Consider the following 25,622-nt stretch of genomic DNA (forward strand, 5'->3'; position numbering starts at 1 on the left):
GTGTTGGAGGGAGGGGTTCTGATTTGTGGGACATTGGGACCAGTTCTGGGGAAGGTGGGACTTTTACAAATTGGACGGTTTACACCTGAACCAGACTGAAACTAATGTCCTTGGGGGAGCTTTTGCTCCTGCTGCTGGGAAGGCTTCAAATTAATGTGGCAAGGGGCTGGGAACCAGAAGAGAAGACTGCTAGACAGTGAGGTGGAAACTGGAGACTGTAAGAATCACAAAGTTAGCATTACCAAGGGGAAGAGTAGGCTGAGAGCAGATGAACACAAAGAACTGATGGCCTGAAGTGCATATAGTTTAATGCAAGGAGCATAATGGGTAAGGCAGTTGAACTGAGGGCTTGGATTGGTGCCTGGGAGTATGATGTTATTGCGATCACAGAGACTTGGTTAAAGGAAGAGCATGATTGGCAATTAAATGTTCCAGGATACAGATGCTTTAGACACCACAGGGAGGGAAGTAAAAGGGGAGGAGGAGTTGCATTGCTGGTCAGGGATGATACCACGGCTGTGCTAAAGGAGGACTCTATAGAGGGCAGGGGCAGTGAGGCATTGTGGGTGGAGTTGAGAAATAAGAAGGTTGCAGTCACATTGGTTACATTGCTGTACTACAGGCCTCCCAACAGTGAGCGTGAGGTAGAAGAACAAATAGGTAAACAGATTATGGAAAGATGTATAAGCAACAGGGTGGTGGTCATAGAGTCATAGAGATGTACAGCATGGAAAAAGACCCTTCGGTCCAACCTGTCCATGCTGACCAGATATCCCAACCCAATCTAGTCCCACCTGCTAGCACCTGGCTCATATCCCTCCAAACCCTTCCTATTCATATACCCATCTAAATGCCTCTTAAATGTTGTAATTGTACCAGCCCCCACCACTTCCTCTGGCAGCTCATTCCATACACATACCACCCTCTGCGTGAAAAGGTTGCCCCTTAGGTCTCTTTTATATCTTTCCCCTCTCACCCTAAACCTATGCCCTCTAGTTCTGGACTCCCGGACCACAGGGAAAAGACTTTGTCTATTTATCCTATCCATGCCCCTCATAATTTTATAAACCTCTATAAGGTCACCCCTCAGCCTCTGACGCTCCGGGAAAACAGCCCCAGCTTGTTAAGCTCTCCCTGTAGCTCAGATCCTCCAACCCTGGCAACATCCTTGTAAATCTTTTCTGAACCTTTTCAAGTTTCACAACATCTTTCTGATAGGAAGGAGACCAGAATTGTATGCAATATTCCAACAGTGACCTAACCAATGTCCTGTACAGCCACAACATGACCTCCCAACCCCTGCACTCAATTCTCTGACCAATGAAGGAAAGCATATCAAAAGCCTTCTTCACTATTCTACCTACCTGCGACTCCACTTTCAAGGAGCTATGAACCAGCACTCCAAGGTCTCTTTGTTCAGCAACACTCCCTAGGACCTTACTATTAAGTGTATAAGTCCTGCTAAGATTTGCTTTCCCAAAATGCAGCACTTTGCATTTATCTGAATTAAACTCCATCTGCCACTTCTCAGCCCATTGGCCCATCTGGTCCAGATCCTGTTGTAATCTGAGGTAATCCTTTACGCTGTCCACTACATCTCCAATTTTGGTGTCATCTGTAAACTTACTAACTGTACCTCTTATGCTCACATCCAAATCATTTATGTAATTGACTAAAAGTAGAGGGCCCAGCACCAATCCTTGTGGCACTCCACTGGTCACAGGCCTCCAGTCAGAAAAACAACGCTCCACCACCACCCTCTGTCTTCTACCTTTGAGTCAGTTCTGTATCCAAATGGCTAGTTCTCCCTGTATTCCACGAAATCTAACCTTGCTAATCCGTCTCCCATAGGGAACCTTGTCGAACGCCTTACTGAGGTCCGTATAGATCACATCTACTGCTCTGCCCTCATCAATCTTCTTTGTTACTTCTTCAAAAAACTCAATCAAGTTTGTGAGACATGATTTCTCACGCACAAAACATGTTGACTATCCCGAATCAGACCTTGTCTTTCCAAATACATGTACATCCTGTCCTTCAGGATTCCCTCCAACAACTTGCCCATCACTAAGGTCAGGCTCATCAGTCTATAGTTCCTTGGCTTGATTTTACCGCCCTTCTTAAACAGTGGCACCACGTTTGACAACCTCCAGTCTTCCGGCACCTCACCTGCGACTATCGATGGTGGTGATGGGAGATTTCATTTTTTCCATTATTGATTGGGATACACTTAGTGTCAGAGGTCTGGATGGGGCAGAATTTGAAAGGAGCATCCAGGAAAGTTATCTACAGCAGTATGTCAATAGTCCGACAAGGGAAGGGACCATATTGGACATGGTGTTGGGAAATGAGCCAGACCAGGTGGTAGAAGTTGCAGCGAGGGATTTCTTTGGGAATAGTGACCACAATTCTGTAAGTTTTGGAATACTCGTAGACAAAGATGAGAGTGGTCCTCAGGGATGAGTATTAAATTGGGCCAAGGCCAATTATATCAAAATTAGGCATGAGCTGGGAAATGTGGATTGGCCACAGCTATTTGAAGGAAAGTCCATATTTGATATGTGAGAGGCTTTCAAAGATAGGTTGAAGATAGTGCAGGGTAGGCATGTCCCTTTGAAAACAAGGGATAGGAAAGGTAAGATTCGTGAACCGTGGATGACAGAAGAAATCGTGCCACTAGACAAGAGGAAAAGGAAAGGTCTAGGCAGCTAAGAACAGAACAGGCCTTGGAGGAATATCGGGAGAGTAGGACCATTCTTAAACGAGGAATCAAGTGGGCTAAAAGGGGTCATGAAATAGCTTTGGCGAGCAGAATTAGGGAGAATCCCAAGGCCTTTTATTCTTACATAAGAAGCAATAGGGTAACCAGAGAAAGGGTTGGTCCACTGAAGGACAAGGAAGAAGGTTGTGTGTTGAACCTGAGAAAATGGGTGAGATTCTCAATTATTACTTTGTATCAGTGTTCATTGAGGAACAGGAGGTAATGAATGTTGGGATTAGAGATAGAAGCTTGTTTACTCTGGATCTTGTTGACATAAGGAGGGAAGATGTGTTGGGTAGGCTAAAGGATATTAAGGTGGACAAATCCCCAGAACCAGATAGGATCTATTCCAGGTTGCTGAGGGAGGCAAGAGAGGAAATAGCTGGGGCCCTGACAGATCTCTTTGTTGCATCCTTAAACACAAGTGAGGTGCCGGAGGACTGGAGGGTTGCTCATATTGTCCCCCTGTACAAGAAGGGTAGTAGCAATATTCCAGGTAATTACAGACCAGTAAGCCTGACATCAGTGATGGGAATGTTGCAGGAGAAGGTACTGAGGGATAAAATCTATTTATATTTGGAAACAAATGGGCTTATCAGTGATAGGCAACATGGTTTTGTGTGTTGTAGATTGTGCCTTACCAACTTAATAGAGTTCTTTGAGTAAGTGACCAAATTGGTAGATGAAGGAATGGCTGTAGATGTCATATACATGGCGTTTAGTAAGGCATTTGATAAGGTTCCCCATGGTAAACTAATGGAGTAAGTGAAGTCACATGGTGTGCAGGGTGTTCTAGCTAGGTAGATAAAGAATTGGTTGAGTAACAGGAGACAGAGTGTAGTAGCTGAAGGGAGTTTCTTGAAATGGAGAAAGGTGACCAGAAGTGTTCCACAGGGATCAGTGCTGGGACCACTGTTGTTTGTAATGTACATAAATGATCTGGAAAAGGGCATTGTTGGTCTGATCAGTAAGTTTGTAGATGACACCAAGATTGATGGAGTAGCAGAAAGCATAGGAGACTGCCCAAGAATACAGGAGAATTTAGATAGACTGTAGAGTTGGGCGGAGAAGTGGTAGATGGAGTTTACTCCAGGCAAGTATTTTGGGAAGTCTAATTCTAAAGCAAACTATACTGTAAACGCAAGAGCCTTGGGAAACATTGATGAGCAGAGAGATCTAGGAGTTCAGGTCCTTTGTATCCTGAAGGTGGCTGCACAGGTGGATAGAGTGGTCAAGAAGGCATATGGCATGCTTGCCTTCATTGGACGGGGTATTGAGTATAAGAGCTGGCAGATCATGTTAAAATTGTACAAGACTTTGATTTGGCCGCATTTAGAATACTGTGTACAGTTCTGGTCACCACATTACCAAAAGGATGTGGATGCTTTGGAGAGCGTGCAGAGAAGGTATACAAGGATGTTGCCTGGCATGGAAGGTGCTAGCTATGATGAGAGGTTGAGTAGGTTAGGATTGTTTTCATTAGAAAGGAGGAGATTGGGGGAACCTGATTGAGGTCTACAACATCATGAAGGGTATAGACAGAGTAGATAGAGATAAGCTTTTTCCCAGGGTGAGGGATTCAATAATGAGAGGTCACGTGTTCAAGGAGAGAGGTGAAAGGTTTAAGGGGGATATATGCGGCCAGTACTTTACACAGACGGTGGTAGGTGCCTAGAATGCGTTGCCAGCAGAGATAGTAGAGGCAAGCATGGTAGATTCATTTAAGGTGCGTCTGGACAGATGGGAGCAGAAGGATACAGATGCTTAGGAATTGGGCAATAGATTTAGACAGTGGATTTGGATTGGCTTAGGCTTGAAGGGCCGAAGGACCTGTTCCTGGGTTGTAAATTTTCTTTGTTCTTTGTTCTTAGATGCTGTAATTGTACCAGCCTTCACCACTTCTCTGGCAGCTCATTCCATACATGCACCACTCTCTGTGTGAAAAAGTTGCCCCTTAGATCCCTTTTAAATTTTTCCCCTCTCACCCGAAATCTATGCAGTCTAGTTCTTGAATACCCCACCCCGGGGAAAAGACCTTGACTACTTACCCTTTCCATGGCCTTCATGATTTTATAAACTTCTAGAAGGTCACCCCTTGGCCTCCGACGCTCCAGGAAAAACAGCCCCAGTCTATTCAGCCACTCCCTGTAGGTCAAATCCTCCAAACCTGGCAACATCCTTATAAATCTTTTCTAAACCTTTTCAAAGTTTCACAATATCCTTCCAATAGGAGGGAGACCAGAATTGCACACAATATTCCAAAATGGCTTAACCAATGTCCTGTAAAGCTGCAACATGACCTCCCAACTCCTATACTCGATGGTCTGGTCAATAAAGGAAAGCATACCAGTTGCAATTACTTCATCAACAACATTTCCTTTATCATAACATAATGGGTGGGGATGATTATATAATGTTCAGAACTATTTATGACTGCTCAGATACTGAAAGAGTCCATGTCCAAATGCATCATGACAAGGCTTGGGCTGAGAAGAGCCAATTAACATTTGTGCAGTGCAAGTGCCAGGCAATAAGCATCTCCAACAACAGAAAAATCCAACTATTGTGTATTTACTTTCAATAGTGTTACCAAATGGGAGTTACCATTGACCAGAAACAACAGGACCAGTCACCTAAAGACTGACCCTATAAAAGCAGATCAAAAGCATGGAATTCTGCAGCAAGCAATTTATCTCCTGGCTCCACAAAACCTGTCTAACATCTACAAAGGCATCAGACAGCAGTTTAAAGGAGTATTCCTCGTTTGCTGCTATGAATGCAGCTCCCATCACATTCATGAAACTTGACACCACACACAATCTTCAACATTCACTCCCTGCACCATCAACAAATAATGGCAGTATGTACCAAGTACAAAATGCATTGCAACAACTCACCAAAATTCCTTAAACAACTCCTGCCAAACCCATAACCTCTGTCACCTAGAAGAGCAATGGCAGAAATACACAGTATCCTCAAATTCCACTCTAAGCCACAAACCATCCTGGCTTGGAATGTATTGTCACTCATTCACTGTTGCTCGGTCAAACTTTGCATCTCAATAGTTTACAAAGCCAACCACGATGAGAGTGCAGCACTATGGGCTGGTAAGACTCTGGATTAGAGAGATGCTGGAAAGCACAGCAGTTCAGGCAGCATCTGAGGAGCAGGAAAATCGACGTTTCGAGCAAAAGCCCTTCATCAGGAAAACTCTGGCAACTTGACATTCTCTCAGGCCATAGGGTCTAACCAATGATGCAGACATCTGTGAAATAATTTTAAATATGTTCTGTGAAATGATGTGCTGCTGCAACTAAAAAAATATTTTATATTTCAGTACTGACCCTTAAATATAGACTATTATTTGTCCCTGAACATGCATGTTTCATACTTCGTCTAAAAACTTCTCTGTTTGCTTTAATTACACAGTTTACATCATATTCTCCATTTGGTGAGTTTGTTTTTGGCAATAGTAGGAGTCAAGTCAATGCTGCTGTTGTTTATTAACAGAGTTCAGAATAAAACCTCGTTTCTTCTACCCCGCTTGACACATAGCATTGACCAAAATGAAGGCAATGCTGTCCTTTCTTTTGCTAATTTCTATTCCAGCACTAATATCCTCTGATTTTATAATAACAGAATCAGAGCATCAGAAGGTAATGTACTATTGATACAATTAAATTTCTACAATAACTTGCTTAATTGGCTGACTGTTTAACTTGTTAATTTTTTTATTTTGAGCAGAATGAGTATGTGAACCCTTTATCAAATGTTCTGGAACTGACTGGAAGAACCCTGAAGGTATTTTGCAGCTAAACTGTACATGTAAAACTCTGTGCCTTATTTAATCTCTGTGAAAATGTTATTGCAAGTAAAATATAAAATAATTAACTGTTGATTACTTTCTTTAAGTCTGGGTTTTTCTCACTACCAGTCATATCAAAGTTTATTCTCGCTAGCCATGATTTGCAAGCCTCAAACACAACAAACTATTTTCAAACTACTATTTCTTGTGATAAAAGGATGTATGAAACAATCTATGTAACCTTTTCCAAATTATATCGCCTGTGATAGTAAATTTATGAAACCGCATGAAAGATTCCATAATTATAAGCATAATGTAGCATTTAATTTGTGTTAATGGTGAACACTGCTTCATTTGACTGAGTCTTGCTTTACTTTTCTTAGTTGGCAATAGCTGTCAGTACAACTGCAAACTGAAACTGAAGGCGATGTTTAGCACTAAAGAATCTAGTATTACAATTTTTGTTTTTATTATAGAGTTCACCTGAGATAATTTTGTTATCAACTGCACAAAATAATACCACATTTGAATTTTGAATTCATACATCCCAGTTCTTCCATTTCATACCATAATTACAATGAACGCTTGCAATTTTTGAGAAGATTTGTAGCTCAGGTTGAGATTCAGGTTGTAAGTTTGCTCACCGCACTGGTAGGTTTGTTCTCAGACATTTTGACACCACGCTACGTAACATCATCAGTGAGTCTCCGTTGAAACGCTGGTGTTCTGTCCTGCTTTCTATTTATGTGTGTTGGTCTGTTAAGATGGGTGATATCATTTCCAGTTCTTCTTCTCAGAGGTTGGTAAATGGGGTCCAAATCAAATTGATGGAGTTCCAGTTTGAATGCCCATGTGTGTCGGAATTCCCATGTGTGTCTTTGTTTAGCCTGTCCTAGGATGGATGCGTTGTCTGAGTCAAAGTGGTGCCCTTCTTCGTCTGTGTGTAAGGAAACTATTGACAATTGGTCATGTCTTTTGGTGGCTTATTGTTGCTCATGTATTCTGGTGGCAAGTTTCCTACCTATGTATCAGATGTCGTGTTTGTTGCAGTCCTTGGTTTTGCTGTCTGTTGGTACAGGATCCTTTAGGTTCATCAGTAACCGTTTCACTGTGTTTGTAGATTTATGAAGTACCACGATGCCAAGGGGTCGGTGTGGTCTGGTCATCATCTCTGAGATGTCTTTGATGCATGGTAGTGTGGCTGGAGTCGCTGGGCATGTTGTGTCTTCTTGTTTGGGTTTGTTTAAAAATCAGCAGACTGTGCTTATTGGGTACACGTTATTCTTGAATACATTATATAGATATTTTACTTCTGCTGCTCAGTTCCTCCGTGCGGCAGTGTGTTGTGGCTCATTTAAATAATGTCCTGATGCAGCTCCGTTTGTGGGTGTTGGGATGATTGTTCCTGTATTTGAATATCTGGTTTGTGTGTGTTACTTTCCTGTAGACACTGGTCTGCAGTTCTCCATTGATAGTTCATTCCACTGTGCTGCCTAGGAAGGGGAGTTTGTTGTTGTTCTCTTCCTCTTTCATGAAATTTATGTCAGTAAGGATGTTGATAATGATATTGTAGTTACTATTAATTTGTTCTGTCTCATGATTACAAAGGTATCATCCACATCCACTTAGGGGGCTGTTCATTCTGGTCTCTGCATAACTGCTTCTGCTTCTGCCAATAATCCTAATATTGATGATCCCAGGGGTGTACTATTGATTTGTTTATAGGTCTCATCACTGAAGGTGAAGTGGGCAGTGAAGCTCAAGTCTAAAAGCTTGAGGATTATGTCTAGATTAGATTAGATTAGATTTACAGTGTGGAAACAGGCCCTTTCGGCCCAACAAGTCCACACCGACCCGCCGAAGCGCAACCCACCCATACCCCTACACATACCCCTTACCTAACACTACGGGCAATTTAGCATGGCCGATTCACCTGACCGGCACATCTTTGGACGGTGGGAGGAAACCGGAGCACCCGGAGGAAACCCACGCAGACACGGGGAGAACGTGCAAACTCCACACAGTCAGTCGCCTGAGGCGGGATTTGAACCCAGGTCCCTGGCGCTGTGAGGCAGCAGTGCTAACCACTGTGCCACCGTGCCGCCCTAATTGCCACCGTGCCGCCCTAATACGGCGTCCTTGCCTATGTCCTTGCCTATGGAGTTGGTGCTGTCTGGTGTTTGTGACCTTGATTCTACTAGTAGTGAGGTCAGTGTTTCTTTGGCCAGGCTGATGTTAACTGATGTGAATAGGGCCGTTACATCAAAGGAGACCATGACTTTGTCATCTTCTATGTTGGTGTTTTTGATAATGTTCAGGAATTCTTGGTTGGAGTGGCATGAGTCTTCTACGAGGCATTTCAGTTTACGGTGAGGCTCCTTTGTTAGTCTGTATGTCGGTGTGCTAGGAAGTGAGACTATGGGTCGGAAGAGGTTTGTGTATCTTAGATAATGCGTAAAAGCAAGGCTTGTTGGTCCATCAGGTTTCATTCTTTGGAGATCTGTCTTGTTAATTTTGCCTGTTTTGTGGAGTTTCTTCAGTGTTGTTATGATATGTTTTTTTAGCTGTGGAGTTGGGTCCATCGCCACCTGTTGGTAAGTGTCAGTATCTGTGAGTAGTGAGTTCGCCTTTTCAATGTTTTGTGTGCAGTTTAGGAAGATGGTCATGTGCCCTTTGTTTGCTGGTAGGATTACAATATTTCTGGTTTTTTTCTTGTGTCCTTCAAGAGCTTTCCTTTCCTTGTTGAGGGTGTTCCTTCTTTTTTCCTGCTTAGTGTTGGTGCTACTAATGGCCTGGTATGTTTTTTCTATAAGTCCATTGTCTTTCAGGGTTGATTCTAGTGCTGCTAGGAAGTCCTTTTTGTCTGCGTCTCTGAAGTTGTAGTTCATCCCTTTTACAAGGACAGCTTTTTCCATGTCTGTCAGTGGTTGGTCCAATAGGTTCTTTATGAATGGCCACAGAATGTTGCAAGAAATGATTAATGATGCCCACAACCAACTCCACAAACATGAACGGGAAAGTTTGCACCAAAAAACTTTGTACACCAACGTGACTGACTAGGAATGGACAAGTACTTTAGAATGAATTTTCATTATCAAACAACACCAAACCATGACAAAGAAAAAACTAGTTCTACCAGAAAAACCGGACAAGTTTGCACAAAAGAACAACACAGAAGCTCAAGAAGATAACGAACCTATTGGACTGACCACTAACAGACATGGAAAAAGCCATCCTAGTAAAAGGGATGAACTACAACTTCAGAGACGCGGACAAAAAGGATTTCCTAGCAAAACTTTAGTCAACCCTGAAGGACAATGGATTTACAGAAGAAACCCCAGCAGGTCATTAGACAGACAGTAGCACCAACATTAAGCAGGAAGAAAGAAGGGAACCCTCTCAACAAGAAAAGGAAAGCCCTTGAAGGACTCGGTAAAAAAACAGAAATATTGTAATCCTACTGGCAGACAAAGGGCACATGACCATCTTCCTAAACTGCACACAAAACATTGAAAAGGCGAACTCACTACTCAGATACCGACACTTACCGATAGGTGTCGATGGACCCAACTCCACAGCAAAGACAGCATCCTCAAGTTAATAGACCTGTGCCTCACTACCCACTTCATCTTCACAAGACCTACAAACAGATCAATAGTACACCCATGGGATCACCAATATCAGGATTCTTAGCAGAAGCAGTTATGCAGAGACTAGAATGAGCAACCCTCCCCACGATCCAACCTAAACTTGGGTCTGTTATGTGGATGACACTTTTGTCATCATGAAATGGAACAAATTAGAAGAAACCTACAATATCATTAACAATATCCTTACTGGCATAAATTTCACTAAAGAGGAAGAGAACAACAACAAACTTCCCTTTCTAGATGTCACAGTGGAACGAACAGTCAATGGAGAACTGCAGACCAGTGTCTACAGGGAAGAAACACACACAGACCAGATACTCAATTACAGGAGCAATAATCCCAATACCCACAAACTGAGCTGCATCAGGACATTATTTAAACGGACCACAACACACTGCAGCACCTAGCAACTACGAGCAGAAAAAAAATATATACAATGTATTCAAAAATAATGTGTACCCAATAAGCACAGTCTGCCATTTCTTAACCAACAAACCCAAACAAGAAATCACAACACACCCAGAGACTTTAGCCATGCTACCATGCATCGAAGACATCTTGGAGATGATGACCAGACTACACCGATCTCTTGACATCAATGGTAGCCCACAAACCTACCAACACACTGAAACAGCTACTGATGAACCTAAAGGTCCCTGTTGCAGCAAAACCAATGTCATATAAAAATACCCTGCAAGGACTGCAACAAACACTACATCCAACAGACATGCAGGAAACTTGCCACCAGAATACATGAGCACTAACTAGCCGTCAAAAGACATGACCCTCTCTCACTAGTTTCCTTACACACAGACGAAAAAGGACATCACTTCGACTGGGACAACCCGTCCATCCTCGGACAGGCTAAATAAAGACATGCAGAGGAATTCCTACACGCCTGGCATTTAAACTGGAACTCCATGAATAAACACGTTGATTTGGAGCCCATTTACCAATCTCTGAGAAAAAGAGCCGGAAATGGTATCACCCACCTTAACAGACCGACACACATAAATAGAAAGTGGGACAGAACACCAGTACTTTAACAGAGGCTCACCGATGAGGATAGTATGGTGACAATATATCTGAGAACAAACCTACCAGCTCAGCGAACAAACTTACAAAGTACAATAAACATTTCAGTTTCTTGTGCTCAAATAGCAGATTATAGCCCAAGGCATTGGGAAGAATTTTTTTTTTCATTTAACTTATTTTTCTAAGCGACTTATTCAACAGATGTTACTACATACCTCTAGAGCAGGTGTGACTTGAACCTTGACCTCCTGGTCCAGGATAGGGTCACTACAACTGTGCCACATGAATGTCTCCTAAAGTGAGACTTCTCAGGGACTTTAATATGGGACTTTCACATCCAAAGTGGGAATTATACCCCTAGCCCAATAAGCCACTTTGGGGCACCGTACTTATTACAAGGTGTAGTACATCATTCCAATTAATCAAACTTGAATATATTCTTACACTGCAGTGGAAAATCAGCCTCTAGTGAATTCATGAGACATACCTATTCTTTCACCAACTTATGTCACTGAATGTACAGTTGTGACTATTGATATTCATTAATTTTCACCAGTCAAGTCACTTTCTTAGAGTTAGGTTATAGAGTCATAGAGTCATAGAAATATACAGAATGGAAACAGACCCTTTGGTCCAATCCGTCCGTGCCGACCAGATATCCCAACCCAATTTAGTCCCACCTACCAGCACCCGGCTCATATCCCTCCAAACCCTTCCTATTCGTATACCCACCCAGATGCCTCTTATCAAAATATAAATACTGATCAGCTTTCAGTATTTGATTGTATCAAGACCTGTTGTACATTACATGGGACATAGGGCACAGAAAGAGGCATATTTCCCAACTTGTGCATCTTGGTGTTTGACTGGGGTGGACAAAATCAGAAGTCAGGCTACACCAGGTTTAGTCCAACAGATTTATTTGAAATCACAAGATTTTGGAGCATTGCTGTCCATTACTTCACGTGAAGCAACACTCTAAAAGCTTGTGATTTCAAATAAACCTGTCAGAGTATAACCTGGTGTCGTCTGACTTCAGACTACATTCCACTCAAGCCTCTTCTTGGTTTAAATTTTTAACTCTGTCTTACTTTCTCCTTCATATGTAGGGCTAATTTCCCTTGAAATTGATAATGTACACTTGAACCATTCCCTGTAGTACTGAGTTCCTCTCTGTCTGGAGAAATTCCTCTGAATTCCCAATTTGATTTCTTGATGACTATCTTGTATGGATTGCCTCTAGATATGCCTTTCCTTTCTAGAAGAAACACTCTTTCTATACCCATTCAATCAAAATCACTCAATTTTAACAAGCCTTGTTCAGTCACACTTCACCTATTCTCTCGGACAAAAGAAAGCCAGTCTATTAATCCTTTCCTGGCGTATAATCATGCATTTCTGGCATCATCCTTACAATCTCTGCACCCTCCCTTGTGACTCTCTATCTTTCTCGTAACCATGACTACATATAGTACTCCAAATGTGCTCTAAGTAAAACTTAACACAGGTTTAGGGCTCAGTTGGCTGGACAGCTGGTTTAAATTGCAGATTAATGCCAACAGCATGGGAAGTCTCCCCTCATTTGAGGCATTGAGACGGTCAGGTTAAAACCTCCACAATCATCTCTCTCAGAGGCTAAATATGTTGGGGTTGTTTTCCTTGGAGTGTTGGAGGCTGAGGGGTTATCTTATAGTGGTTCATAAAATCACAAAGGGCATGGATAAGGTAAATAGATAAGATCTTTTCCCTGGAGTGGGGTAGTCCAGAACTAGAGGGCATACGTTTAGGGTGAGAAGGGAAAGATTTAAAAGGGACCTCAGGGGCAACATTTTCTCACATAGGGTGGTATGTGTATGGCATGAGTTGACAGAGGAACTGGTGGATGCCAGTACAATTACATCCGAAAGGCATTTGGATGGGTATCTTAATAGGAAGGGTTTGGGGGAATATGAGCCAAGTGCTAGCAAATGGGACGAGATTAATTTGGGATATTGGTCGGCATGGACGAGTTGGACCAAAAGATCTGTTTCTGTATTGTACATCTCTATCACTATGACTCTTGAATGAAAGAACAGCCCTATTGTCTAGTAGGTGACTGTAACTTTAGCAATAAGTTCCTTTATTTTAAATTATTTCCCTCTCTAAATGAAGGCTTGTGCTTGTTTGTTTTGTGATGAACATGCTAACCTGTAATGTAGCTTTTAGTTGACCACACCATCAACTTTTTGTTCTTTAGATATGCACCTTCCAAGTAATCTGATCTGCCTGTTCTTCCACCCAAAACCTACTATTTCATATCTGTGCTGAATTTCATTTGCCAATTATTTTCCATTCTGAAATTTATTACTGTCTTCAAATTTTTGCAATTCTCCTCGATAATGACTAATGCCACCATACTCCTCCACCCCAAATGTCATGCCATCGATATTCTACTTTTGAAATGAGGAAATCTGTACAATGCTCTTTTTTACTTTATGTTTATAAATATTGAACATATAATCTTCAGTTTAATTTAATTTATTTTGTAATTCCATTGATTTGTACAATTTGTGTATATAACTGATGCATTTATAACATTGATGTGTTTATCCTTTGACAACAGAAAAGAAGCATCGGTGAACATGGCAAAAAAGTAAGCTTGATTTCACTGACTATTTATTTCAGCATCAATTTCCATTTATTTTAACGTGTGGTTTTTTTTATCAGCTACATTAGTTTCTCTTCTGTCTCTGCGCAATGGTTTGATTGATTCTACTTTGATGTATTGGAGCTGCAATTTTGTAAGATGTATTTGAAGATACCATTTGTACACTTTGACCAATTAGAGGAAGAACAGTAGATGTTTTATTGTTCCACAGGAATAACTGATTTAATTTAAATTGGATGTTTCTAGTTCTTGCCTCAATCATTGCTCATTGAAATAATACTCCTTAATCTCTTTTAGCCTGAGAACGGCCTTGAAATTTATAGTATGAAGATTGACTGCAAAGTTACATCTCGGTTTGCTCACAATATGGTAATCAGCCGAGTAGTGAATCGAGCAAATGAATCAAAGGAAGCTTTCTTTGAAATAGAACTACCCAAAACAGCCTTCATTACCAACTTCAGCATGTGAGCATCAATTACCTTGTTCAGTCAAAGTAATTATTTAGTTAAAAATTTATACAAAGAGTGTGCAAGTTTGTTTGCACAGTGTCAAATTTTATATGTGTATTGTGTATAAAACTAAAAGTTAAAATAACTGCATGATTCTACCTCAACAAACTAATTTTGTTTAGCTTAGGGAAGGGAAATGTCATCAAAATGAAAACACTTTATAAACAGAGGTATGAAATATAAAATCAAAGAAGCTTTGATTAATTCTCTAAAACTCTGTAAACACTTGACAGGTCAGGCAACACATATGGAGAGATAAGTATGCTTAACAGTTCAGAGGAGAAGTTGGACTAGCTGATTTGCTGTCATGGTGAGCTGGCATAAACATGAAGGGCCTAATGGCCTGCTCTGGGCTGACCATTAGTTGATTTGGTGATCCTGAATTTTATTATGTGAAGTAACTCCAGAGGCCAGTATCCTGTCACCAAGTCACCCTTTATTTAAACGTGGAGCATCCTTGACACTGATCCAGCTTCCTCAGAGCCAGCTCGCAGAGTGAACAGAACCTCTAACACTCCTGTTTATTTTTTTTCCTTTTGGAGGTAGGCCCAGGCAGCAGCAGCAGAAGTAGGCCCAGGTACAGGTGGGGCCCAGGCAATGGCAGTGGAGAAGGGCCCCAAATGTAGGTAGGCCCAGGCAGCTGCAGCGGTGCTGGAGTGCAGGTGAGGTCCAGGCTCCAGTTATAGAAGCAGGCCCAAGTTTGTAGCAGCAACAGCAGTGATGATACAGCTTCAAATAAGCAAAAAAAAAGCCAGAGAACAACAGTCACAATAAAACAGAAGAAACAAAAACTTCAAAATAAGCTTCTCCTCAATGGGAAGACACCAACAGCATCAGTCTCCTTTCCTCTTTCATACAGGAAAAACACTTCTTTTTTTTTTCCCCAGCACCCATGATATGTGTGTGCAGGTGTAAGATACAGTGAAAGACAACAGGTGTACAAGTCTTTATTCAATTTCTACCACCAGGAAGAAAGGAAACACCCGAGTGGTCAGTGACAAGCAGTGTCCTTCTTAGAAGCCAATGCTGCGTAATCAAACAGTGAAGGGGAGGGCTGAGATTAAATCAAAATAGAGTTGTTTGGGGAAATAATACACTCCACTCACAGTGGTGCTCACCTCTTCCTGAATAGCTCAAGGGTGTTGCTGGACACCATGTGCTTCTTCTTCAGAGACACCCGGGCCCTGAACACTCCTGTCAGTCAGGGCTCTATGTTTGGATCAGAACAACAGCTCCAATCAGGGTGCTCATATTCTATGAGGTCCACCTGGCTGACCTTGTTACAATCAGTACAACAATCCCCCTCTGAGTCTGAGGACATAGGCCAGTTCTTTTTATTGTAGGTCCTCCTGGGACATTGTAGCATCGTGTCAGGTTCCTCCATCTTTGCCTCTGATACAGGCTGCAAGTAATGCACAGTAACTCCCATCTTGTGTCTGGAGGATCTTAAAAGAAATTCATTCTCCTCTTCGGGTGGCAAAAACTTTGAGGTGGCAACATCCGCCTGTGTCCATCTCAGATTCCAAGGTATCTTCAACACTTGACAGAGAGGGAGAATCCATACCTTCCAGAAAAGTCAGAAAGGAAATCGAAGAGCTGGAAAATGCTCCTGCACCATTTGTGAATTTGCAGCTTTTAGGTGGTCCACATGTTTGTTCAGGAATGTCGTATCTACCTGAACTTTGTATGCCACTGGTCCTAACTATGCATTGACCATGCCTCTTCGCCATGCAAGACCATTCCTGTAGTCCCTACACCAAAATCGTCCTTGAAATAAACTGTCTCTTTTGCTTTGCGGAGTCTTGTGTCCAGCGTTGGTAGTTGTGATTTCATTTCAACCTCCACCTCAGGACCAGGAAGATTAGATTTAACCTGGTACAGAGTCTTCTCTCCATTAGCCACTCAGCTGGAGCTATCTCTGAAGGGTGGTCCTACTATAAAATTGCAACCAGGACAGTTTGACATCCAGTGAAGCTGTACACTGTTTCTTTAAACCTACCTTCAAAGTTTGGACAGCTCTTTCTGCCATACCATTGGATGACAGATGGTATTGAGCTGTCCTTACCCTTACATAACGAATATGATTTAACTTTAGGAAATAATCAGATTCTCTTGCTAATAAACGATGGCCCATTATCTGTGACCAACACTTCCACAATTCCTTGCATTGCAAAAGATATGCTCAGTTTTTCTATCATCATCTCCTAGTTTGACAAATAAACTCAATGCAGGTCCAGCCATTTTGATTGGGCGTCCACAGTGACTGAGAACACTGAGCACATGAAAGCACTTGCAGAGTCGACATATAACCGAGTTCAGGGTTTATCCGGCCATTCCCACAAATGTAAGGGAGATGCTGGCAGTAAGTTTTGTCCTCGTTGCCCCTCTGGGCACTGTCCCACAAATGCAGTTATCTCTGCATCCAATACTGGCCAGCAGACATAAGGTCTTGTCAACATCATCATTTTCAAAATCCCTGGATGACCCTGAGGGAGACCAGCTAATATCTGGCAATGTACTTTGCTCAGGACATTCACTCTATCTCCCCATAAAAATATGCCTTTCTCTGGTCTCTCCAGATGTTAAATGGTTTCAATTCTGGTTGTGGTTGCCCTTTGCTTTACCATATCACCACCAGCTATTTCAGGAGAATTAGATTAGATTAGATTACTTACAGCGTGGAAACAGGCCCTTCGGCCCAACAAGTCCACACCGACCCTCCGAACAGCAACCCACCTAGAACAGCATTCCCCTAGATTTACCCCTTCACCTAACACTACGGGCAATTTAGCATGGCCAATTCACCTAACATGCACATTTTTGGATAGTAGGAGGAAACTGTAGCATCCGGAGTAAACCCACACAGACACGGGAGAATGTGCAAACTCCACACAGACAGTTGCCAGAGACGGGAATTGAACCTGGGTCTCTGGTGCTGTGAGGCAGCAGTGCTTACCACTGTGCCACCGTGCCGCCCACTTGTTACTTGTTGCTTTTCCTCTGCCCCAATATCATTTGCCTGGAAACAGAAATGCATTCTTTCCATGTACTGGGCTCAATCTTCTATGGTAGGATTGAATGAGTAAAGCTTGCCAAATAACGACATAATGGCAAAACTGCTCACCACAACTCAAAGACAACTGTTGTGAACAAATTTCTTCAGGAACATGCTTTTCTCCCATCGCCACTGAAATAATACCACAAAGGCTGGTGTCCTGTAACCAAGTTACCCTTTAATTATACATGGAGAGTTCTGGACACTGATCCAGCTCCCTCGGAGCCAACTGTCAGACTGAACAGAACCTCTGATATTCCTGTTCATACCTGTCAACTAGGGCTCCCTGTTTGGACAAGATTAACAGCCCAGTCTGGAAGCTGGGTCTTGTGCTGGAGATGTATCCAACTAAGTGATGCAGCATGAACTTCACCGTAGATGAAGGTGTGAGGTCTAAAACAGGGTTGTTGGGGCTATTCATGCAGTCCCATGCAAGGATGGCAGGACGATACTTAGTCAGGGCAGATTGTGGTGTTACCACAGAGACAGCCTTACTGGCACCTCCATGGAACCCAGCCAACAGGGAAGCATCAATATTTACTAGCTTATTTCCCAATGCAGTACAGACCTCTTCTAACAATGATAACATGCCAGGAACAAAAGTAAGAAGCACCCAGATGACCCTTAACTGGTCATGTAAGGGACTCATCTTGTCTCTATAAGGAAAGCTCTCCTTACAATTTCCCCATTTCCAGTATGAATTGATGACAGAAATGACATTTTAGGTTAACTCTGCCTTCCAACCCACCTTCAAGAGATCCATAATGTTCTGTCCACCATTTAAGATTCAATAGCAGAACACCAATAAATATTGGCAATATTGTTAATTCATCAAGAAGACATTACTTAATTCAGCAATCTTTCAATTTTGCATTTATTATTACAATTTGTATTTATTTGAGACATTATTGGCTAGTTTCCCCTTGTTTCCTTTTCAACTTATATCATTTGCAAAAAGGTTCAATGATGGAATGGCAAATATTGCTAAAACCAAGTCCAAAGGGGTGAATATAGTCCTCTCTTTTCACTCATGAAATTGGTATAACAAAATTTTGACCTTTTCAATAATTTATTTTCCCAAATTCAATATGCATTGAGACACATATTAAAGCCATGAAGAACACATCCTACAGATCTTGTTGATGTAAGAAAAATGTAGAATTTAATTTATTAAGTCTCATTTCATTGAAGGACAAAACCTTTTTTCAAAGGAAAAAACCATCTCAATTTTCACACACACACACTAGCATTCAAGCAAACAGTGCTTGATAGGGTCTGGATGGGTAGAATTGAAAAGCAATCACAGTTTCAGAGACATGTATATAGAGCAGGTTTCTGCATCTTAAAAGATCTTGGTTGGCAGGTGGTTTTCTCTCAGGGCTGATCACTTTTGCAGAACGAGGCACACCACTTTCAAAGATAAAGAGTTCTTCTTCTCGATGTTACCAGATATTACTCAATGTTATTAGATGTCTCTTTGTGATGTTATTGCTTTCTGTGGCAACAAACACAAGATTTCTCATGGGAGGTGGCTTTATATGCATCAATCCTTGCTGTTGACCCACAATGGGGACAATTCATTTTTAAAACAGTTTTTATGGTCCATTGTCAGAGTTCCCTGTCATCATTTGATAAAGCTAGAGGAAGGTGGAGGAAGGTATCAATCCATAAACATAGTTGACAATCCCCATCTCTGGAGACATTTGATGTTTCACTGAGAGCTATACATTCCAGATGAATTTTAATATTCAGGTCACTATACCTTGTACGATCATTTCAAGCTATTTAATGCCCTATTTTTAAGCCTTGTCAATGAGATTTAAAAATTAATAGTTTGTATTTCATATCATAAAAAAGGTAAAATCACCATATCCACACAGCACCACAGTTCTGTGCTCTCCTGTTAGAGAGAGACAATGGTGGTAGCTTAACCTGAGGGTCACTCCACTTCATTGTGACAATACTATAAAGTCAGTACAATATCAAATTGAATTATTGAATTGTGCAAATCCATTTGTGAAATTTGGGACAAATTGACAAAATATATAATTTTTCCTTACATTACACCCTCCCCGCTGAAATGCTACACAACTGTCAATTTAAGTCTTTCATAAGAATTGACACCTGATTGTAATCTGTTTGACTTTAAATATGAACTGCTAATTCTATCCAGTCCAGACTACAATACTTCTCCATTCATTCTTTATTTGTTAATTTTTTTAAAAAAGAGGTTTGCAACTGATGTTGCCTCCTCTGCTGTACATCCCATGCTCTTGAAATAGTCTCTTTCATAGTTTCTAGTTCTCCTTACTTTATGCCTCCCAAGTTTCATTTCAATCTTATCTCTGATTTTGCTGTGCCCTTAAAATAATGTTTCCTCTTTCAATTTGTTACGTGACTCCAAGATATTTACACCGTCAATGCCTCTGGAATTTACCCCTCCCAGTTTTTTTTTAAATCTTTCCTATTTTCTCTCCAAAATTCACCTGTCCAAGGCTCTTCAGCTCTTTGTCTCAGAGATCTACATGACTCTGTGTTTAAGACAAACCTCTACTCTATTTTTTGCATCCAGTGTACAGTCTTTACTCAGTTTTTTTTAAGACATATTTGTCCACACAGCAGGATGATCCTAAGGTGTCATTTATTAATTTAAAAGCATAGCAAAGTATATATTCCTTCTTCAACAGAGTAAGTATTATTAAACTAGTAGATTAAAAGAAGAAACCAGTGGAGGATATATGAGATAAAATAATGAACTGGACTCCTGTTATACCATCCATGTGTTTTCTCTCCCTCTAGGACTCTAGATGGAGTGACATATGTGGGAGCTGTAAAAGAGAAAGAAGTTGCTCAGCAACAGTACCAAAAAGCAGTTTCACGGGGACAGACTGCAGGACTTGTAAAGTAAGAACAATTTCCTAGCATTTAACTAATAACCCCCATTTTTCATAGTTTATTCACCACCCTATTTGCCAAATCACACCTTGTGATAATGTCCATGTTAGTCTTAATTACAAAGAAATAAGAATAAATACATGAAATTCCAGTGAGCAGTGCCCACTCCCACTTCCAACATACAATCACTTGTCCATTATCGTCATCTCTTACCAAGGCAATTTTCAATCCACTTGGCTATCTCATTCTATGCACTCATATTTTTTCAAATTTCTCCAATACTATGGTGAACTCAGCAGGGTATCCTCTGGGAATGAAATTTCAGAAATTATAGGGTAACAATGCTATAAAATTGTTTCCCATTCTGGATGCCTGCATGTAGAGCTTGGTTGCAAATACTGAATGTTCACAGAAGCACTCCACCTATTTAATCATTTCTGACAAGTATATTATTAATGCTGGATAACACACTTTTACTGACTGGAATCAACCAATCTAAAGGGGCAGGTCAAGAAGATTTTATTGGAAACTTGGGCAGAGATCCATAATGTCAGAGCTTCACCCACTTTATGCATTGTAACTATTTCTAGGCAAGGTGGAGGGGCATGGTACAGTTTAAGAAACAGTACCCTCATTTGTGATTGATTCAAGGAAAGCACAATGTGCTCCCCATTTCTCAAAATACTGACATGTTGAATGCATAGGTTCTGTAGAAATACTTTATCTCTGGAAAAAATAACGTGTGTATTTTATTAACAGTACAAATAATTCCTGGATTAAGCAATTCATTCAGATTAAATCTTCTGCTTAGATATTTCCAAAAATATACTAGTGACATGTGATGAATTCTTACATTTAATTTAATTGATATTATTAAGCTCTGATAACAACAGAACAATAAATAGAGGGTATTAACTATACAGAATTGACCTACTTGAGTAATTCAGACACTGAAAACTGGTACGGAATTATACCTTAACAATATTTCCTACAATCCAACTGAGTTCCTTCAATTAACGTTTCAAACAGATTATCCTTTCTTTGTTGGATCTTATAGAACATGGAACATTACAGCGCAGTACAGGCCCTTTAACCCTAGATGTTACGCAGACCTGTGAAACCAACCTGAAGTCCATCTAACCTACACTATTCCATTTTCGTTCATGGGTCTATCCAATGACCATTTAAGTACCCTTAAAGTTGGTGAGTGTACTACTGTTGTAGGCAGTGTGTTCCATGCTGTCCCACTCAACCAAACTTATCGTAGGCAAATTGGTTACTGTCTTCGCTCACAGCAGCGAAAACAATTCAAAGGTATTTCAGAAGTTGAGAATGGTTTAGGATGTCCTTAGTCATAGAGTCTTAGAACAGCACAGAAACAGACCCTTCATTCCAAGTCATCCAATCTGACCAGATATCCTAAATTAAACCAGTCCCATTTGCCAGCATTTGACCTACATCTCTCTAAACCCTTCCTAATCGTATACCCAAACAGATACCTTTCAAATGTTATAATTGTACCTGCCTCCATCATTTCCTCTGGCAGTTTATTCCATACACACATAACCTTCTGCATGAAAACTTTGCCCTTGGGACCCTTTTAAATCTTTTCCCTCTCATCTTAAACTTATGCCCACTAGTTTTGGACTTTCCTATCCTGGGGAAAGGACCTTGACTATTCACCCTATCCATGCTCCTCACGATTATATAAAGTTCTACAAGGTCATCCCTCAGCCTACAACACTCCACAGAAAATAGCCCCAGCCTATTCAGCCTCTCCCTATAGCTCAAACCTTCCAATCATGGCAATGTCCTCATACATCTTGCAAGTTTTTCTTATGCTCCACTCAAAACTGGATATTTTTTATTCCTCATCGTAATTATATAATTCTCACAAAACAACAGTAATATCATAAGAAGTTAAGGAATGGTTCTACCTCAATATATATCAGGTATAAAACTGATCCATTATCTTCCATGTATGTAACGCCAAGTTTTTAACTTGTTTTGTTTTCTAATTTCCAAAGAGCATCTGGAAGAAAAATGGAGAAGTTCAAAGTGTCAGTAAACATTGGACCAACAAAAAAAGTCACTTTTGAACTAACTTATGAAGAATTATTAAAACGTCATTTGGGGAAATATGAAATACAAATCAGAGTAAAACCTAAGCAGCTTGTCAAACATTTTCAGGTACATTTCTAACATTATTAATATATTTTAATTATGTCTCTTATTTCCTGTTTAAGGATGATTAAATTCTCTTACATTTTGAATCGCTGTTTCTAGATTGACGTACATATCTTTGAACCACAAGGCATTGCCTTTCTGGATTTTGATGCAAAATTCTTATCAAATAATCTGACTTCAATTGTGAAAAAGACACTGACGGCAACAAGGGTAGGTACATGCCATTTTTTTAAAAAAAATCTTTAGCTAAATAGTTACTGCAAAAATTGATTGCATCACTGCTTCTTCAGGGCCATGTTTCCTTCAAACCAACTCTTGAGCAACAACGCAAATGTCCTGATTGTGATGAGACTGTTCTGGATGGAGACTTCATCATAAAGTATGATGTCAATAGAGATCTATCGGCTGGTACTGTTCAGGTAATTGAACATTATACTTAAAATGGACATCTCATAGGGCCTTTTACTCTGATATATTAATGTTACATTCTTTTTCAGATTGTAAATGGATATTTTGTCCACCATTTTGCTCCAGCAAATCTAACCAGAATCCCTAAAAATGTCATCTTTGTAATTGACCACAGTGGATCTATGTCTGGTACTAAAATGCGTCAGGTAAGAAAAGCTTTTGATATAGGCTGAAGGATAGACATCCCTGTTATTGCTAATCTCTTTCTTTCCCAAGTCTTACTCAAAATGCAGCCAGATGAAAGAATAATTTGCTTCACACATTTACTGACATGAGAAAGAAGGAAAGGCTTGTAACTATAGATACTTCATAATCAACATTCAAATATGTTATTATACACCTCTATAGCAGGAGGAACTTGAACTCAGAGGCAGGGATACTACCATAGCACTGCAAGAGACAAAGCTTTCAATAACAAACCAGAGTTCACAGCCACAGTATGTGCCAAATGTCTTACAACCATCAGTCATGGTTGTAATATATGCAGATCTTTGTTCCATAACAATATTCTCAAATACGTAGGATCATATAGAGTGGACTATTCTGCAACCAAAGATGAAAAGTGCAGCCCTGGAAAAGCACAGGTCAGGCAGCATCCGACGGGCAGCAGAGTCGATGTTTCGGACATAAGCCATTCATTCCTGATGAAGGGCTTATGCCCGAAACGTCAAATCTCAAGCTCCTCAGTTGCTGCCTAACCTGTTGTGCTTTTCCAGCACCACACTTTTTGACTCAGAGCTCCAGCACCTGCAGTCCTCGCTTTCTCCCATTCAACAAGGCCAATTATCTATTCTTAAATTTATATATCAAATATTAACAGAAGCATTTTAAAAATAGATAAATGTATCCTGTTTTTAATCCAGTAAGACATCTGCATTTATGTTTAGTTTGGTCATTGTTGGGTTAAAGTAGCTCTGTTCTTTTTTACTATTTATTCAAAATGCGGATGCATCAAAACTCTCTGTTTATCAGTGTGATTACAACTTAGTTAATAATTTCATACTGCCTCTGAAATAATGTCACATAGGCTAATAACCCATCACCAAGTCCCCTTTTATTTATACGTGGAGAGTCCTTGACACTCAATTCCCTCAGAGGCAACTCTCAGAATGAACAGGATATGTGACACTTTTGTTCTTTTATGTTCTTTTTTTTTGGTGTACCATCTCTTGTTTTTTGTGCAGAGTCCATACACTTATCCGGCTCCCTCAGAGCCAGCTCTCAGAATGAACAGGATGCCTGACAATCGTGTTTTTTTTTACCCCCACACTACCACCTAATTGTGGTAGTGCTTAATTTCCCCTGCCCCCCTCTGCCACCCACCCCCCCCACACCCATGTTGTGTGTGTGCAGGTGTGAGACACAGTGAAAGACAACAGGTGTACCATCTCTTCGTTTTTTTTATTATTACCCCCACACTACCGCCTAACTGCGGTAGAGCTTTTTATTTCCACAACACCCATGTTGTGTGTATGCAGGTGACACTTCTGTTCTTATCTGTCAGTCAGGGCTCCCTGATTGGACCAGATCAGCAGCCCCGATCAGGAAACTCATATTCTATGAGGTCCACCTGGCTGACCTCATTAGAATCACTACAGTCTCTAACAGTATTCAAATAACAGCTAACAATTGCAAAGTATGAGTGACAGTGAGCCAGAAGATAAGGTAATATTATTGTAGTTGGCCAAAATCTTGGTCAGAGGTAGGTTTAAGTAAAATCTAAACAAGAGACAAATTCTATCTAATAGGAGACAGTGAATCAATTCTAAGTGTATGAAACTGTCAATATTGCCATCATTACTTAACTGACACAGTCAGCAACTTCTGGATATGCTCAGAACAACATGGAAATTCAGACATTGCTGTCAGTGAGTTTAACCTCCTTCTCAGGATGCACTCTGGAGTTTCCCAAAGACTGCAACTTCCATATCATTCATTCATGAGTCACAACTCTATTTTTAACAGTGTGCTAAAATCATAACTGATGCTAAACAGCCAATTGCTTTTGTCTTTGTAGAATGTCAAATTTCTCCAAAGTTTGTTAAAACATTCCACATATTCTCAAAGACAAATTCTTTTAAAAGCCTCTCTACCGTATTTTAGCTTCTATTTTAATTCAGTCATTCAATTTTAATATTTGAATATTTAACTTAAAAGTGAAGGATTTTAAGTGCCTTTGAAATCCAATGTCTGGTTTGCATTGCGTAAATAAAACAAAATTGTAATTATTGTACTGCTTACTGACATTGCTGCCCCAGCACTTTGAAACATAATACAAACATATGAATAGAGAATGAGAATAGACCACTTGACCCCTCGAGCCTGCACTGCCATTCAATAATGTAGCATGAGATTTGAACACAGGGATGGCCAAAGCTCATGAAGCAAAGATTCTTTATTTCATTGGCATCAGGTTGTTATAAACATGAACGGAAGTTAAAGATAACAAAAGAAGACACAGCGCTTACAAGGAATTAGGCCCATAGTTTACATCTGGTTGACAAAATCCCTGGTCTATCGGATCCTTCACCCCATGAGGCTTATGTACTCAAAAGACATTTCTTTTCTCTAGAGAGGGTCTGTTTGACTGCTCCAGCTTCCCTATTCAGC

The 25,622-nt window shown here is 40.6% G+C and overlaps 1 protein-coding gene across 1 annotated transcript in view; it reads left to right on the forward strand.

The window, feature by feature from the left end:
- The first annotated feature begins 9,677 nt into the window (after nucleotides 1-9,677).
- LOC132822464 (inter-alpha-trypsin inhibitor heavy chain H3-like) overlaps nucleotides 9,678-25,622 on the forward strand; it is an 85,687-nt gene continuing 69,742 nt past the window's right edge. Inside the window, exons 1-8 of the mRNA XM_060835843.1 lie at nucleotides 9,678-9,866; nucleotides 13,854-13,883; nucleotides 14,196-14,362; nucleotides 20,262-20,366; nucleotides 22,385-22,547; nucleotides 22,644-22,754; nucleotides 22,835-22,963; nucleotides 23,042-23,158. Coding sequence (XP_060691826.1) covers nucleotides 9,678-9,866; nucleotides 13,854-13,883; nucleotides 14,196-14,362; nucleotides 20,262-20,366; nucleotides 22,385-22,547; nucleotides 22,644-22,754; nucleotides 22,835-22,963; nucleotides 23,042-23,158 — 1,011 coding nt within the window. The remainder of the gene's footprint in view (nucleotides 9,867-13,853; nucleotides 13,884-14,195; nucleotides 14,363-20,261; nucleotides 20,367-22,384; nucleotides 22,548-22,643; nucleotides 22,755-22,834; nucleotides 22,964-23,041; nucleotides 23,159-25,622) is intronic.

The sequence above is a fragment of the Hemiscyllium ocellatum genome, chromosome 14 (genome assembly GCF_020745735.1).
Source record: "Hemiscyllium ocellatum isolate sHemOce1 chromosome 14, sHemOce1.pat.X.cur, whole genome shotgun sequence".
In the NCBI taxonomy this organism is placed as follows: Eukaryota; Metazoa; Chordata; class Chondrichthyes; order Orectolobiformes; family Hemiscylliidae; genus Hemiscyllium; species Hemiscyllium ocellatum.